Here is a 17951-nt window from a genome sequence, read left to right as displayed (position 1 = left end):
GAACAGAATTACTTCTTGTTCCCTTGTGCTTTTTCGTTGTGCGTGGTGTTTTGTTTTATTCTTCCTTTCTCTCTTTGTGTTCTTTGATTTTATTTGGTGAAGGATGCATCGAAGCTTTTATTCTCACGTGTGGTTGCAGACATACAGTGGGCTCTCTAAAGCCAAAGCAGAAAGGTACAAGAAAGAGATCATCTTCTTTAAACAGTAACATGTGAATCTGTACAGAAGCGTGTTCTAAGATCCTAAGAAACTGAAAGTCTTTGAGCAAGACCTGTTAATTGAGATTTAGCCATTACATTTTCCTGCAAATACATTTTTTTTCCCTTTCCTAATGGTACTTTTAAACTGGGAGAGTACATGTTAGTATAATACAAGAATATTTTATTGGGAAATGTTTGGAAAAGAGCTGGTCAATTTAGTAAAGAGGCTTTTGACAAATCCTTGGAACTGTAACTCTGCCATTAGATAATAATCAGGCTTCTTCTGTGAAATACATGAATTGGTCCAAACTAGAGATTCAGCTGATGCCAGTGAAGTTCCACAGTTCAGACTCATAATGAAATAGGCTAAAAACTTGTACACTAGCCTTTGAAGAGGTAAAATAATTTGAGATACTTCCATCTTTGTGTTGTAGCACTCAACAATGTGAGAGTGAACCAATATTGTGGTTTTTGGATTGGAGCTCTTTGAGGAGGGATTCCCAGCCTTTGTCAGTTTGCAATCAGCATCTATACAGAGGTACAGATAAATGAACCTTTATCACTCGTTAGAGATATATCCCAGTTATGGTTACCTTTAGACAAGATTCTTGAGTCAAGCTAATGCCCAGGACAGATCACAAGAATCCCTAGAAGTGGGACTTAAAATTTTAGAGGTGGAATTCAATATTTTAGACAAGTCTCTTTTTCACATCCTCAAATAGATCCTTTGAACTCTTGTCTATATACAATTATCTCCTTCTTTTCCTATGTAATTTCTGTTCAGTAATCTTAGGCATTTCCAACTTCCAATGTCAATAACTGGTACAATCAAATATTCAGTTCCTGTGCTAATAGGATCCAGTCTAACATTGCTGCAGTTGTTTTATGTAAGACTGTGTTTGTAAAGCTTCTCCCTCCTACATGAGGGAGGGAGCCAGCAGGATTTAACACACAGTTGGCCATGAAAGAAAAGCTGTTTACACAAAGCAGTACACTTCTGCCTGGAAGAGAGGGGAGCAAGATCTGCATTCACATGAATTACAATATATGAAATTTTTACAAAATAGTATCTCATAGTGGAAATGTGAGAATAAAGAAATAATCCTTCTAGGAATCTGAAACTTACTGGAACATTTTTACTTAATAGAGCATTATGTCTACAGGGAAGATGACAAATCTTTTGAATATAGGAACTTACAGGATCCAGCCTTAAATCACAAATATAGTCCTTTACTCACTACTTCTTTAGAACTAATGGAATAATATGGTGAACATTTTAGTGGATAAAGTCTCCCTTTTTCTGAAAGCTCAATTTTGATTGTATCCAGTATTTTTATTGGAGAAGAATATCTCTATTGCCATACTCCTGGATTTATTCAGTACTTTACAACATGCCTGAAGTGAAACTAGATTCAACTGTCTCCAGCATTTTTGTATGTTTGATTTTATGGTATTGAAAATAGGAATTTAAAAATATTATAAACAACAAAGGCAGTAAATTTATACAAGCATAAGATTGCAGAGCCAACATAATTGCAAGATGACTTCAGGTTCTGAACTTTTTGCAAAATATGACATAGAAATCAATCTGCCATTTAATTTCACATGGCAATTTCTATTTACCTATTCTACATTCCACAGTCATTTTCTTATAGACACAGAATTATGACTGACTATTTCAGAATATAATACAAAATGTCTGCAGACACAGTATTTGCAAAGGCAATGATGCAACATTTTAGGAATCCTAGACAGTTTCAGAGGAGAAACTTCCCTCCAGTTCAGAGTAGTGAAATTTGCTTCCACTTTGCTCATTTAATCAAATAAATGAGAAGTGGCATTTGAAAACAGTTTCTGATTATGAATGCCATAAGTGGATTGCTGTGAAAATACATAAAATGTCATATTCTAGGCTTGCTGCCTTGATTGATTTCAACAGGTTGGAAATAAAAAGCAGGGAAATCTTTATTTACGGACGGGTGGATATAAGCACAAAGCCAAAATAAAATATGAAAAAGTATAGATACAATGCATAGTGCTTAAAAAGTGAAAGAGTGAGTAGTAGAGAAAATAATAATGAATATCTAAGTTTGCAAAAAATCAGTGTAACCATTCTACATATTTCAGCTTGGATTATATTTATGTGTCGATGTATTTTACTACAAAGTGATACTTTGACAGTGAGACAGAAGAGTGCAAACCTCTGATTATATCACCAAAACATTCAACTATGTGATAATCTACTAATTCAATAATGGTTATTCACAGTCGTGTCTAACCACTGTTTTTAAACTAAGGACAAAATTCTTTCATTTAACTATGGGTAGTTCACAACTAATGTGCTAGAACTTTTCACAAAGCAAGTAGTCAAAAACAGTGGGACTTCTGAGTGGAGTTCACCAAGGAACATGTACACCCAGCTGAACCTTATACTGCTGTCTTCACAAGTGTACTAGTCTGTTATTTTACTTGCAGCACTGCCTGGAGAAACTCATCTTTGGAAACAGATATACATACAATTCTTGATATCTGGAGGTCAAACAAGGATAAAGCAGAATGAACTGGAGCTCAGGCAAATATATCCTGCTGATGTAAATAATTCCTGCAGATACAACTGGATAAAATACTCTTCCTAAATATTTTTGCAGCATGCTCTGCACTGATGTGATTGTACCATAAGCCACATAAGTGACATGGACTGAACTGTGGTCCATGTTGTACTCCTGCATATCAGATCAGAAATAAGAAAGTAATCTCCAAAACTCCTGTACTAGTAGTCCACACTGCAGAAAAAGAAGCTGTAAACACAAGCTGTAGAGTAGATAACATGAACTTTGTAACATAAATAATAACCAGAAAAAAGTTTCTTTTCAAAATCAAGAACTTGTCATATACTCAACTTCAGTGGCTGAATACACTCTTGAAATTTTCTGTGAGTATGAGTCATTAGAAGAATGCGCATCAGAACTGTAGCACCTATTAGAGGTTGAAGGGATAGGTATTCCTACAAACATAGTTACTGGGATAATATTACACTGGTATGGTCATAGCATCTATTTTCCACAGCAGCACAGTGGACACAGGCAGCATTTTTGTCCTTTTTTCTTCTGTTACTAGTATTGAGAAACAGATACCCAACTGCACATAACAGCACAGCTTTAGGTATTATTGTACCTTTTGAATGAAATACAATTCAGTTAGGGAAAGATATCAGCCAACGTGTCTCTGTTACTTTCTCATCTTTTCTTTTTCTCTTCTTCAGTCCTCTAAGATTTTAGCAATTATCTAACACAATGTTTGTCAGTCTTCAGATCTTGTAAGAACTTAGAATTTATTCCAGATATATTAATGACATCTTTCTTTATGTTAAAGTTTAGATTCTGTACTATCATTAACATCTTAGAGGGGAAATTTGGAGATGACATGGCCTATAATATGCAATTCTACATCAGAAGCAGAAGTTTGATTGCCTGCTCAGCAGATGCAGGATGGGTTTGCAGTGGGAGTTTGACAGACCAAAAAGAAGTCATTAGCCCAAAATGATCAGCATACCAGCATGAAACGTCTGTCCAGAGGACTGCTGCCTATAGCATTACATAAATTATTTGCAAGATTAACCGTAAATATTTTGCCAAGAATTGCTTCAAGGTCCTAAAATTGGGTCACTGTCATTAGTGGGGATGAGCACAGGCAGGTATGAGAAATGCTTTTTACCTATGTCATCTTGCAGTCACAGCAAGGATGACAACATGCCATCACAAGGCCTGTACTGCTGTGGAGTGGAATCTGTAACAGCAACGTTGTGCACTATTTTCATCTGTCTTTTATCACTGAATTATTTATTCTTCTTGTCAGTAAGTTATGGGTTTCCCGATATCTACAAGTCTATTTACAGCCTAAGGTGGGAGTTATAAGCTCTTTCTTTAGAAAGAACACACTCGGCAACTAATTTTGCTGCTGAACTGTTTTTAACAAAAGCCATACAGAAAAAAGGCAGAATAAAAAGCCAGGCAACCAGACCTGAAAGCCATTGCCAGTATACCATATACCTGTTAACAAAAACCAGAATGGATTGATGGATGAGTGTTCATGCCAGGCATTGTGGAACAGGGAAATAATACCAAACCCAAATTTTAAGCTTAATCAGAAAACCATTGTCTTCCTTTGCTCTCCACTGTTAGGCACCATTGTTTACACTACATATGGCTGGGTAAGTTAGGCACAAGTGGATTAAAGAGAATATACCCTTCCTGGTTCATCCCATGACCGGCCAGTCAGTCCCAGGTTTCTGTGGTATCTCTTTTGGCTGTGAGACATAGACATTCTTTCAAATGAAACTACTGGTGCTGGCAGAGACACAAAGGTCAGTGGAGATGACTGCAGATGTGGTAGCAGAGCTGAAGATGGCTCTGTTGGCCATCACGGTTCTCAGCTGATTCATCAGCAAATTATCCATTTCCACCAAATTTTTCTTTTGGTCTTGGCTGAGGAGTCTAGCCACGCTTTGCATGTGTGATCCCTAACAACCTCTGAGTAACTAAAGAGGCTGATCTACATCTCCTCACAAAACTTTGCATCCTTTTCTCCTGGTGATCTAGTGATCTCAGCCCATGAATCCTGGAGAGTGGTGATAGTTCAACAGACTTAGAAGTTCCTGGTAAGAAAATCAGAAAGTGTATTACATTTTGAAAGCTTAAAGGATTCTCCTACATTTTCTGTGTTATTTACAGCTGAGTTGGAAATTGACACTTCTACCATTTTGTATACTATACCTATATTTTTAAATAAAGTTGTCAGACTAGAGGTTTGGTGGCAGAAAGGTTTTGAGTCTGCTCTACCTGACTTTCAAGTACACAGGGAGTAGTGTATGAACTTAACAACTACTGAATATCTTTTGGTGTGTCTGGACAGGCAGATATTCTTATCACTGAGATCCATCTTCACATTACATGGAAGGGAGGGGAAGAGAGAGGAAAACCTGGTTTCATCAAGAAATTCAAATTACAGTGCAATATAGCCCATGGGAAGTATGTAAGATCTGGTGTCTTCTCCTGCCCACTGAAATGGTTGTTTCCTTGTCCTCTTTGGTATTGGACAAAGCATTTGTTGCAATTACCTTAAAAACTGTATTTTGACGTCCAAATGAACAAATTTCTAAAATGAGCAGGGTTTCTAAACGTCCTCAGAAAATGTGTAGTCTTTCACAGAATCCTGTAAATCCTGCTTACAGACTCAGTTGGGAAGGACAGGTGGCTGTTCGTTTAAATCTGTCCTGAAGTTCCACTTCGTCTTCTGGGTTGTCATTATGGGACAGGAACATGAGCAGGGAAAAGGTGGCTGTACATCTTCTGCTACTTCAAGCAAGACATGCCTCCATGCAATATAGACTGTATTTGTCACAACCCATAATTCTCTTATTTCTAAAATAAGCCTCCCCAGCTTGATAAGGTACAAGTGGCTCTTACCATAGGTAAAGTCCTGCTTTTCTCTTTCTTCAGTTTGCTTCTTGTGTCCATTTCAAAGTGTGCTTGAGATGCCTCTTAGCTTGTTCAGACATGCAGGCTTACTGTGGCTTTCATTCCAGCCTGATTCTGAGACTCTGTCATGCCTCTTCCACAAGTGACCCCATCCCTCTAGTTTCAGCCTAAAAATCAGACTGCTGTCATGAAGGACAGCATCTTCTGTCTGGAGAAGTTAATTAGGGAACTCCACTAGAGAAGGAGAAAATGCACTGTTGGTCCTGCAACACCATCCCTGACTTTTAGTACAAACTTTCAGATAATTGTGCACTAAAGAACAGCATCCGAATGGTCTTGGGAATTGGTATTTTTGGTACTCCTTGTACGAAACCATAATCCCATGTTGTAGCACTGTGCATGTCAATACTGTGCTCATTTTCCCTGCTGTTGGCAGAGCCTGGTTTGCAAAATTCTAAATCAGACCTCTTGGACAACAAAGGACTAGGGCCCCCAAAATGAAATATATATGGGCAGAAAGACTCTGGCAAATGGGAAGTAGACAAGATATGGAAGACAAAGGCAGGCGTAACAGGGGTGGTGGTGGCAAGTTGCCCAAACTCTATCTTCACTCTGTGCATGGGCTGAGCAGGGAACAAGGCATGACTTACTATGAGCTTTGCTCTAAAGCAAACTGAATTCAGCCTGAGTTCAGGACACTCACCTGTCTGTTCATGACCCTCCACCCCAACACATTCTTCTTTTTGAAGCAATGAAGAGAATAAGGCTTGGCCAACATGCACAGCGAGACAGACAGTCAGACAAGAGCATGTCCCATCTCTAAGAATTTCCACATTGATTCCTTAATAAGTCATAAAAAGCAATGGGATAGAAAACGAATAGAAATCTTGGTACTCTGTATTAAGCCACTAACTACAATTTCTTCTCATCTCATGCTTTAGAAGTTTAATCAATCCCTGCAGAGGGAAGCAATGATAATTTTCTGGCTGAGCACTTGTCGGCAAGTTTTTGTTAATTTTCTTCCTCTAAATCAGACACCGGATGAGATGAGTAAGTACTTTGAAGCAGTACTACTAGTCTTCTTTGTTCGGTGTGCACTTGTTATGTCTTGCTCATATGACTGGAGCATACTATTAAGCAAGATCTGAGACCTGAAGAAAACATTCTTAAATACACATCTAACCAAATATTTTGGGTACATATATTGGTACAATATATTTCATTATATACTATTATTATTTTTATTTTTGGCTTAGTAGGCAGGCATTTCTATGAAGCTAAATGGCCAAAGAGGTGACAAAATACAAATTATGTATCTAATGGTCCATTTGTTCTTTAAATCTTTGAAATGAGAAGTGCGTAGTTCTGGAAGTGCTCTCTTTGAAATCAATAGGCTACTTGAGGCATTAAGTGACACTCAACATGGGTAAGTATGACCACATGTCCTGTCATATATTTCAAAAGAAAATGTTTTAGTTGCAGATTTTATACAGACTAGGTATCCTGGAGGTAGCTCAAATTAGTAGAAAACGTATCTGATGACTAAGCTTAATAGCTGTTTAATTGACTAAATTATGTGACTATAAATTTTCTTTCTTACATCAAATTATCACTCCTCATTCCAGTTGCCTTGTAATACACTCCTCATAAAGTTGATATATTTGTCATTTAGTTGACTGGGACATCAACTTGCAAAGAAATTACAGGTTAATTCAGATGATATAAAGCAATGTCATAGCAAGAGATTTCCAACTAATTACTGTTTTTACATCAGAAGTAATATCTCCTGTGACAATTCACTCTTGTAGCAAAAAATGAGCTGAGTTTTTTTAAAAAGGTTGAAGTACATTTGACAACACGAATACCTACCTACACAATGATATGATGGGCTCAGCTAGTAATGTATAATTACTTGAAAGTGTTAAAGTATACTTGATGGGGTTCACATTTAGGTGCGACAAATCCTTTTAAATATACTTCACTGGATATAAAAATACTTATGAAGTATTTTTTATCCACTGAAGTACCACTCACTACAGCAGTTCTGGAGCTGAACATAATTCTTACAGGCATTTTCATCAGCAAAGCATTCAATGAAAAAGATGGCTAAACAAAAAAAGCAAGTTTAAGGTCCTCTGGCTTTGGAGTACAGAACTCTGTATGTATACATCGCTTTCTTGCTCAGTGATAATCACACTAACTCGGTTAAAATCTGTCTTTTCCTGTTAAAATTTCATTTGCCTTTCCACAACCCAAGCAGTACTTTTAGCAATGCATAAGAGCACTTTCTGAATATTTGGCTGAAGGACCCTTTTCTCCTTTAGCTTAACTGTGAAAAAGATGCCATTCCATACTTAATAAACATTCACCAACTGTCAAATTAATGGATGAGTGTGTGAGGTGTATGTATATAAAAAAGGGATCATTTTTGTTGCCTCATCTTAGTTACACAAATCAATATAAGATGTGAATGTAGCTTTTTCCTATTATTCCACATCATAAGGGCAAAAAATAAATTTCCAAACTTATCAATTCTGAGAGTTGCTTAGAAAGTAACTGTTAGAAAACAGATAGTTTCAGCCTTACTTCTGGCATGCAATTCCCTTCTGTAGTTTACCTTGATGGTGGATGCCAACCAGGAACCAGTATCCACCTTCACAACTATTTTTTTAAAATTTCCTTCTGTTTTTTTCCCCAAGACATTGTAAAAGCCGTAAATATGAAATGCTCTTCACAACTTATCACCAGTAAAGGATAAAAAAATGGGACAAACAAGTTCAGAATAACATCAAATAAGAAAATGATGTAATCGCTTGTAAAAAATAATACACTTCATTTGCACCAATTTTAAAAGCACAGTTGCTTTCATTTTTGCTTCATTTGAATCTCTGTATATAAACTCTGACTGTCACTATTACTTTTTGATAGCTTTCTGAAGTACTCTGAGATTTTGTAAAATTTAATGTGCAGAAGAAGCCAGTAAATTTACATGAAAAACTAAGAGAAAAAAGTGTACTTGGAGAAATAATGTAAAAGTACAAATGCTTACCTTTGTGTTTGTGTGGCATAACTGTTATCATATGCCTCATAGCTTGGATCATCATATTCACCTCCATATCCATCATCATATCCCTAAGGGGAAAACAGAACACCACAGCTTAGAAGAATGATAAATCAAAGCATATTATCAAGCTGTAGAAATAAATTGCATCAACACATGCATGGCATGTTTGCCCATGATAATGTGAAACACACAGCCAGCTGAAGAGAATTGTGAGTCGTGAAGAACAACCTGTACATTGCAAGAGTAAAGAAATCAGTCACTCATTTAAGAACTCGGCTTATTCACTGATAAACTGTGGTGCATTGTCCAAACCACAGTGCTTCAGTGGGATCTGTGTAGAATACTGATGAATCATAATAAAACCAGCAATTTCCTAGCAGTTTGTTACATAAATGGTTCTATAAATACCTACAGGTGAAATGAACAAATGGCAGGTCAAATATATTGACTGTTCTACGCTATTAAGAAGGGTGATGTGATAAAACCTCAGTATTCAGTCTACTAAAAAATGCAAAGCAACAAACAAAACAAAACAGAACAAAAAAACCCACAGCACCCTATAAGAAACAATATCAATCAATCAATCAATCAAGGAAGTGATTTCTATAAATATCAAGCATATGATTTTTATAAATAACGCAGAGTAAGCCCCTTTACTTTCACTGAGCATCCTACTCCTTTTAAAGGCATGCTTTTCTGTGACAAATTAACCAACACTTTAGTACACGTTCCTCCCATCTAACTTAAGGTCCTCACTGAAGGGCTCAGACAGATGCTCTGTTTGCCTAAGCTAGAGGGACACAAGTGTCTTCAGAAGGTCGTTCAGCTCATCTAATGCCTGAACTTTCCACTGAGGGAGCCATGGGCAATTGTGATCCATTGTAGCTGTCTCTGAACCAAAGAATGCTCAGGAACCACACAGTAAATAAGTAAAGATAAAATCCAAGGGATGACTTTTGATATGCTCTTTTCATATGACAGGACACCAGAGTAGGTAAGAAATGCAGTATGGAAACTCTTTCTTATTCCTTCTTTATGATTTTTGGTAGCCAGTATTTTTAGTTAAATTGGAACGAAACATTTTGTTTTCACAAGGAAGGGATAACTGTTAATGGAAATGCTAAAGGAAATAGGGGATTTAAACATCTTTGACTCAATTATTAGTAACAGCAAAAGGCAATCTTTTCCCCCCCACAAGCTATGCAAAATTTAGTCAGCTTGAGGGGAAAAGGGATGGCATGAGGCAGCTCTGAAACAACAGCAATCCAATAAACAATCAGTCCAGTACACTACCATAACCACCCAAAGTACAGTGTTAGTTTGGTACTTCATTATTTCTGCTAGTTAAACTCCCTAGCAGTATTGAAGAAGACTTCACTGGCACTCCTAAATTCAAGAAAACATTCTATGGAGGAAGCATTCAGGTCTGTCCCCTTAGGTCAAGCATATTAAATTTGCCTGTTCCTCTGGGCTACCCAGCAGTGAGGGTAAGTGGATTCCTGGTGGGAGATTGCATCCCTGTGGTGCTTTAAGTCCTGAAGGAAGGACAGGACTCTGGACAGTGACTTCACTTCTCAGACTGTGTCAGCTGTAGTAAGGGAAAGCCCTTCTGGGCAGAAGAGAGTGTCCATTTTGGAACTGAGAATCTCCTCTCCCAGAATCTGAAGTCTGCACAACTCCATCATCTTCCATTTTGGGTGGTAGTGCACTGTTTTGACTTGTCTTCATTACTATAAACTCATAGCAAAAAGTACAGCTAAAAACATATCCCTGTAGATGACAGTGATATATTTAACATATAGCTAAATACACAATCTCGCTTCTGGGGACAGGATAAGAGGAACAATGCACCCCAGGAGACATGTTAGTCACACTGATTAGTATGCTACTGGGTGGGATCCCTGTGAAGATGAGGGTGATGGGAGTTTCTATATAAAGTCGAATAGCTAGAGGACAGACATTTCAGCCTGCACACCCAACCATCTGAGAGAAATGGAAAGGCAACAATTACAAATTAGCTCTCTCAGTTTTTTGATGCCTGAGGTGGATCAACGTTCAGCATCAGCAGGGCAGAGAACACTTGTTAATATTTGACACCACTGTGGGTTCACGTTACAGATTTTAACAGCCTCCCTAAAGGCTCAGAGCAGGTCAATACAGTGCAAAAGATTCAAGTCAAATGGTTGGAAAATAAAGTAAAAAAGCACAACGTACCTTTAATAAAGAAAAACTATTTTCTGGATAATGTTCTTTTGTTTGTTTCAACCTGTATGAAGATTACCTTCTAATCCTACAGGTGATGTCTTTGTGTAAGGCACACACCAGAATTTACTGAAAGTTTAATATGATGTATAGTACCCAGATACCCACCACGCCTTTAAGCATCTAGAACTGAGACCCAAAATAGCTCCTTTCACATCCTCAAAGTGTCTTAAGCTCACTGAGCAGTTTTCTCCTCTTTAACCTTCAACTCCCCAGAACCTACAACTTTAATGTTTGAAAATATTTCTTGGATAGGCACTTTGAGAGATGAAACACCCAGCTCCCACCTAGACCCTGTTGAGTCCAAGGGTGTCCAAATTCACATACTCTGCTCTGTGTGATGAGAATGGTGTTCCAAAAGCAGTTCTGTATAAATCCAGAGGCCAGAACCCAGTGTAACCTAAGAACCCTAAGAACCCAGAACCCTAAATGCAGTATAATTTTTCACTCAGCACTAGACACAGCACTTCATGCACTTTCTAGGTCTATTAGTGCTTCTATAAAAAACAAACTAACAAACTTTTCCTGTGTAGAAGTCTTTTTGACCCATGGTAACTGCCACCACCATTCAGAAGAAAAAGCCTACTGCAATGAACTGGAAAATATGCAGTGGGGAATTATTAGAAATATTCAAAGTCAAACTGATAGCCACTTCTACGCTAGGTTTAATATGATGTATAGTACCCAGATACCCACCACGCCTTTAAGCATCTAGAACTGAGACCCAAAATAGCTCCTTTCACATCCTCAAAGTGTCTTAAGCTCACTGAGCAGTTTTCTCCTCTTTAACCTTCAACTCCCCAGAACCTACAACTTTAATGTTTGAAAATATTTCTTGGATAGGCACTTTGAGAGATGAAACACCCAGCTCCCACCTAGACCCTGTTGAGTCCAAGGGTGTCCAAATTCACATACTCTGCTCTGTGTGATGAGAATGGTGTTCCAAAAGCAGTTCTGTATAAATCCAGAGGCCAGAACCCAGTGTAACCTAAGAACCCTAAGAACCCAGAACCCTAAATGCAGTATAATTTTTCACTCAGCACTAGACACAGCACTTCATGCACTTTCTAGGTCTATTAGTGCTTCTATAAAAAACAAACTAACAAACAAACTTTTCCTGTGTAGAAGTCTTTTTGACCCATGGTAACTGCCACCACCATTCAGAAGAAAAAGCCTACTGCAATGAACTGGAAAATATGCAGTGGGGAATTATTAGAAATATTCAAAGTCAAACTGATAGCCACTTCTACGCTAGGTTTTTGAGCCTGGCTACCTTTATCTCAGGTATTTCTCAATAAAACAACTTTCCAAAACATAAAAAAACCCCCAACAAAACCTTTTTACTTTGTGTCAAGGGAAAGGACAGTGAGTCTTCCATAGACTAGGATTTGCTCTGGCCCTACAATGATACATCTTGGATGGGAGATAAAAGAACAGAAATACACATTTGAAGCTGCAGTGGCACTAAGAATGTTCATTAACAATTATGGATGATTTTGAGGAGCTTTGGTATTGTTTAGAGCTGAAAAATAATAACAAAAAAAGCTGAAAAGTAAAAATTTAAAATAGAACTCAATTCAAAAGAAGACTGATTTGAAAATGAGCTTATTTAAGTATTTACTAGTCTCTCCCCGCAAAGGGAAGACTGGAAAAACTCTTAGGAGAATCTCACAACAGCATCTGAAATTAGCATTTATAAGACTCACTTCAGGAGGAAATACTCCCTACTCTACTACTGATAACGAAAATTATAGTCAGGGGAAAAAGGGATATAGAAGCAAAAAGGGACATAATTGAAAAAAGGCTTATATTCTACTACCTGAGAAACAGTTAAGTACCAATTTGATTCAACACTCAAGAGACTATTGAGAAGAATTTCTTTTATTTATTTAGATTTACTCAAATCCTCTTCCATTTTCAGATGCCAGAAAAGACATTAGGAATACAAACAAAATTTTAAGTATCATTACTTACAAGGGTATCATAAATAACACAATCAGATCTCTTTAAACATGAATTTCTTCTTAGTGTTAAGACCCTGTTTCAAACAATAACAGCCCACACTCTAATGCACCAAGTTTAAACCATCTCTTCTCTGAATAGCCTTAGAAAACAGCATTTTCACAGCATGCTCTGAAAAATGGTAGGTTTCAACTCTGTGAAACCAAGAAGGAAAATAAATCTAATACTTCTAATGAAAACTGCCCTACTCACAATATTTTATGCATGTCCTCGTAATACGTGATAAAATAGACTGTAAGAGAGTTGAAACTGATTTGTTTTTTACAGAAAATAGCCCAACTCTTTCTAAAGTAGCAAACTGCAAAATATCTAGACTTTAAAAAAGAAAAAACCAAACACAAACAACAGTAAGTCAAAAATAAAGTGAGTTATAATTCAGTGTTTCAGCTGGCAAACACGTGCACATGAAAAATACCTTCAGTCAGAGAAACAGAACAGCCCTTCTCATTAGCTGCATCCTGCAGTACACAATTAGTCCTGTAGCTCAGTGAAGGTATAAATATCCCCCTCTAGCTGTACCTCTTAAGTAAAAGCAGTTGAGGGACCTTTGCACATTTTCAGTTTTCTTCACCTTGCTTCTATGCTGCTGTCTCACTCTCTTTTCTGCTGTGACTTGGCCACATCTGTCTGTGCTTTCTCACACATCCACATCACCTTAGCTTAGAAAGCTAAAAGCCAGTCATCTACCACTAAGCTAGAGTAGATTCCCATAAGACTCACAGGGTAGACATAAAATATTTTTAGAGGATAATTCATACTATTGACACATATTTGAAAACAAGTTGAATTGCTCTTTAAATGAGAACTTTCTTTCCAATGACTATAAAGGGAGCCCAGGACGGATGTGTTAGATTTAGATAACTGATCTTAAGTTAAGCAAGCTAGTTTGTAATTTGGAGGAATTTATTGCTCATATTGAGAACAGTCCTAAGGGAAAGAATTTGGATGTGCTGCTTGATAAGGAGCTCCACATGAGCCAGCAATGTGTGCTTGGAGCCAGAAAGCCAAACACATCCTGGGCTGCATCAAAAACAGCGCGGCCAGCAGGGTGAGGGAGGGGATTCTGCCCCACCCTTCCATCCTTGTAAGACTTCACCTGGAGTACTGCATCTAGTTCTAGGGTCCCCAACATAAGAACGACATGGACCTGTTGGAGTGATTCCAGAGGAGGCCACCAAGATGATCAGAAGGCTGGAGCCCTTCTGCTATGAAGACAGGCTGAAAGAGCTAGAGTTGTTCATCCTAGAGAAGAGAAGGCTCTGGGAAGACCTTAGATCACCTTCCAGTACCTTAAAGGGGCCCCCAGAAAAGCTGGAGAGGGACTTTTTACAAGGACATGTAAGTGACAGGTCAAGGGAGAATGGCATATTAAGTAGTTGGTAAGGCTCTAATTGCCCAGAGAAGCTGCGGATGTCCTGTGCCTGGAAATGTTCAAGGTCCAGCTGGATGGGGCTCTGAGCAACCTGGTCTAGTGGGAGGTGACGCAGGCCATGGCAGGGGGTTTGGAACTAGATGATGTTTAAGGGCCCTTCCAACCCAACCATTCTGTGATTTTATGATTCTAAGGTGGGGGGGCAGCTCTAAATAGATGCAGAGGAACACATTTCTGTGTATTAATTTTATATAATTTAGAAAAAATAGTAATTTTATTCTACCAATTACAAAGAGGGGTAAAAATAGTAATTACTTTATATTTGGATTGTTCAGTGTTGAAAACCTGTAGTTAGAGCAGATAAATCTCACTGAAGTACCTGGGAAGTTAGTTTGCTGCTGAGCAAGGGTTCCCAAAATTGTAATTTATATTTGGAAACTGAAATTCTGACTAAATTATTCTGTAAGTACATACACCTATTATTATAGATGGCCATGGATCCTTCAGCTATACCTCCAGGGTCAGAAAAATGAGAAACTAGATATTATCTATAATAACTATTATCTATAGCTTTTTGAAGACGATATACATATATATATCCCCTGCATTTTGAAGATGAACTAAACAATAAGTAGAGTGGCACAATATCTGTCGAAATTATAATTAGTGGTAATAATAATAAAAAAAAAATGCTGAAATTAAAATGGGAATACCAAACAATTGAAAAATCAGAGCTCTATGTTAGGGACTTCATAAATGCAACGTATGAACTAGAGTCTACAGTGACGACACAACCCAGAGCAGACAAGCTCGCTAGAACCAAGGAAGTTGTCTCAACACACTCGACCTCTTAACAAGATCAGTCTTCTTCACACCAGCAATGGGAACCACCTTAATAAATGACTGGTAAAACATAAAGAGAGGAAAAATTTACATATGCTCATAGAAGTATAATTTAAGTTTCAGTATAATCACAGTCATGGCAATTTTACAAATTCAAAGCAGAGAACATTCATGTCCTCATATTTCAATGGTTTAAATAAACCTCATTCTGAACAATTAAGGCAGTAAGAATGAGTGAAATTGAGCAAATTTACTACCCAGATAAAGACAGGGCAGAGGACATGAAAGCAAATAGTTGTGCAGTGCCAAAGCAGGCACAGTAAAACAGAATCTCAAATACTTTCAAAAAATTGCTTTGTGTTATCCTAAATGTAGGCTTAATTTCTTTCCTATTTTTTTGTATTTTTTCAACTAAAATCAAAATGAATGAATAACACTTAAAATACGTTTTGGTGCACTGAAAATCAGAACAGAATGAAAAAGTAAAAGAAAATCAACTAAGAGACTTTTCTTACTCCTTCCATATTTGCCAGACTAGAGTACAGCACAATTTGCTCTTGCAATTATTATACTCCAGCATTCATCCGATTAACATCTTCCTTCAAATCCTTCTGTTTGCTCTCTTATGCTCATGAAGCCACATTGAAACTTCCAATCCATGTGTCAAAGCTCTGTACAATCAACTGCTGCTTACACCCATTTAACTTCTTGCACTTTCCCCTAACTTTGCTATCACTGACTCTGAAACCCTTTCCTCTCCCATTTACTTGTGACGCTTTTCTTGTTGCCTCTCCCTATGGAACGGCATCCTAACCAGTGCAACGATCCTTTACTCAGTTCCCACTCCACAGGAATGTCTTGCAGAAACATCCTTCTTCTAGTATCAATAAAATTACCTACTTTAGTAATAAGCAGCAAGTGGAGATGAAAAATAATCCAACATTATCTTCTTTGTGTATCTGCAGTAAGATGCATTTTTGCATTTGTCTGTGACTCTGAGATTCCTGAAGAAAGGGTTTTTTAACTGCTATTTTTACTGATGATGTGTACTGCTTTACATAGTACTTGAGTGGTAATACATTACAGTAGCAAGTTGCACTGGTGACATTCTATCACATAAATGTCATTTAAATGAAAGATTTATTTTTCCTGTGAACTGAAATGAATAGAGTAGAAAGCAGCCTTTGGCTGCCAAGGGAGGATGGGCTGCAATACACTCACTACTGGTTTTAGTATCTTTATCATAGCTAGTATTTCTCTGCAAAATTTCCAGCAAAGCAGATGGTGAACCTCTTGTGCATTCTGATGCTCCCCCAGCTGTAGATAGAGAGCAATAGATGGAGCTGGCATAAGATCTGTCCACGGAGCAGTGGGATTTAGTGAATCAGAGACACAGAAATAATTACAAATATCTACTAAACAGTGACAACTCTTCTGCCCAAGTTTAGTAACTTACCGATGGTTTAAAGCATCTCACTGTGCTTTGACTTGCTAGACACAATGTCTTATATGTTAAATAAACTCTGTAATACTAGGAAATGGTATTTCCAGGCCTTGAATGGCTGGGAATTCCAAGAAATTTTACTTTTTATTTTCAAGCCCTTGAAAAGTGGATAGTCCATCTCAGAGCTTTTAAATGTTCAAGTAAATGCTGTGGTACTAGCAAAGAGCAGAAATGCTTTCATAAGTGCTTTACAGGACCTTAAACTGCATTTAATTTTAAACCCAATTTCACTATGAAGTATTATTAATGCTGGAAGTAGGCTAATACAACCTGGCCAAATGCAAGATACTGTGCTCTAGTAAATACATCCTCAAACTTTATAAGCTGCCTATGTCTCCAAATTTACAGAATTCCCTAAAGAAAAGACTTGCAGGAGTCATGATGATTAACAGCTATACAATTTTACTGCAGCACTGAAGAAAAAAAGCTCCACAAAAATAGCCTTACATTTTTTATGTCAAGAAAAGAAAAGAAAATACATAGGTTAATTCTTTGTGCAATCCTATTGTTTTTGATCCACTTTTATCCTCTATTTAAATATATTTAACCATTAAGGATTCCATGAATTAGTAATACCTAACAGTTAACAAATCTTCAAGTGCTCAAAACCCAAGGCAAATAAAGATTTATTTATTTATTAATCCTGAAGCTGGTCTAGATGAGTGTTCGGGCATTCTTATGCTGGAATCATTATATCCTAATATTTGGAAAACACCCCATACCTTTGTCATAAATTTGATTAAGCTCTTGCTTAATCAAATTCCAAATGTCTAGATTGTTACAATTTGAGTTCGTCACATATTTTCTGTAATCTAATTTTATAGAAAAATATTTTTAAAAATAAATTTGGACAATGAATTTTAAATTGTCTTCTGTATGTGATTTATGAATTTTGCATAATTTTTGAGTCCATACATAAACATTTTAACTCTTCCAATAATTTTTCTTATCTTATAAAAGACCATATAGGAGTATTTAGAAAGCATAACAATGCTACCTCTTATTTAGCATCAGTTCAAGCCATACAGCTAAACAGTATTCCGCCAGTACCATGATAACCTTTGATTATATTTTTTAAGCTGTAACCTGAATAATGTGTTATATATATATATATATATATATATATGTATGTTTGAATTGATTAAACTTTTCTTTGTATTCAGTTTTTAAGTGCTGATGCAATGAAATTTACTATGAAAAAAATAAT

The 17951-nt window shown here is 37.1% G+C and overlaps 1 protein-coding gene across 1 annotated transcript in view; it reads right to left on the bottom strand.

Annotated features, from left to right (window-relative positions):
* KHDRBS2 (KH RNA binding domain containing, signal transduction associated 2) overlaps nt 1-17951 on the bottom strand; it is a gene marked incomplete at its 3' end in the record, with an annotated part of 312078 nt that overhangs the window by 18313 nt on the left and 275814 nt on the right. The window contains exon 7 of the mRNA XM_082302847.1: nt 8727-8809. Within this exon, the coding sequence (XP_082158973.1) occupies nt 8727-8809 (83 nt within the window). The remainder of the gene's footprint in view (nt 1-8726; nt 8810-17951) is intronic.

The sequence above is a fragment of the Coloeus monedula genome (genome assembly GCF_965178545.1).
Source record: "Coloeus monedula genome assembly, chromosome: 2".
In the NCBI taxonomy this organism is placed as follows: domain Eukaryota; kingdom Metazoa; phylum Chordata; class Aves; order Passeriformes; family Corvidae; genus Coloeus; species Coloeus monedula.
Note: the sequence above shows the minus strand (reverse complement) of the source record. Positions and strands in the feature narration are given on the sequence as shown.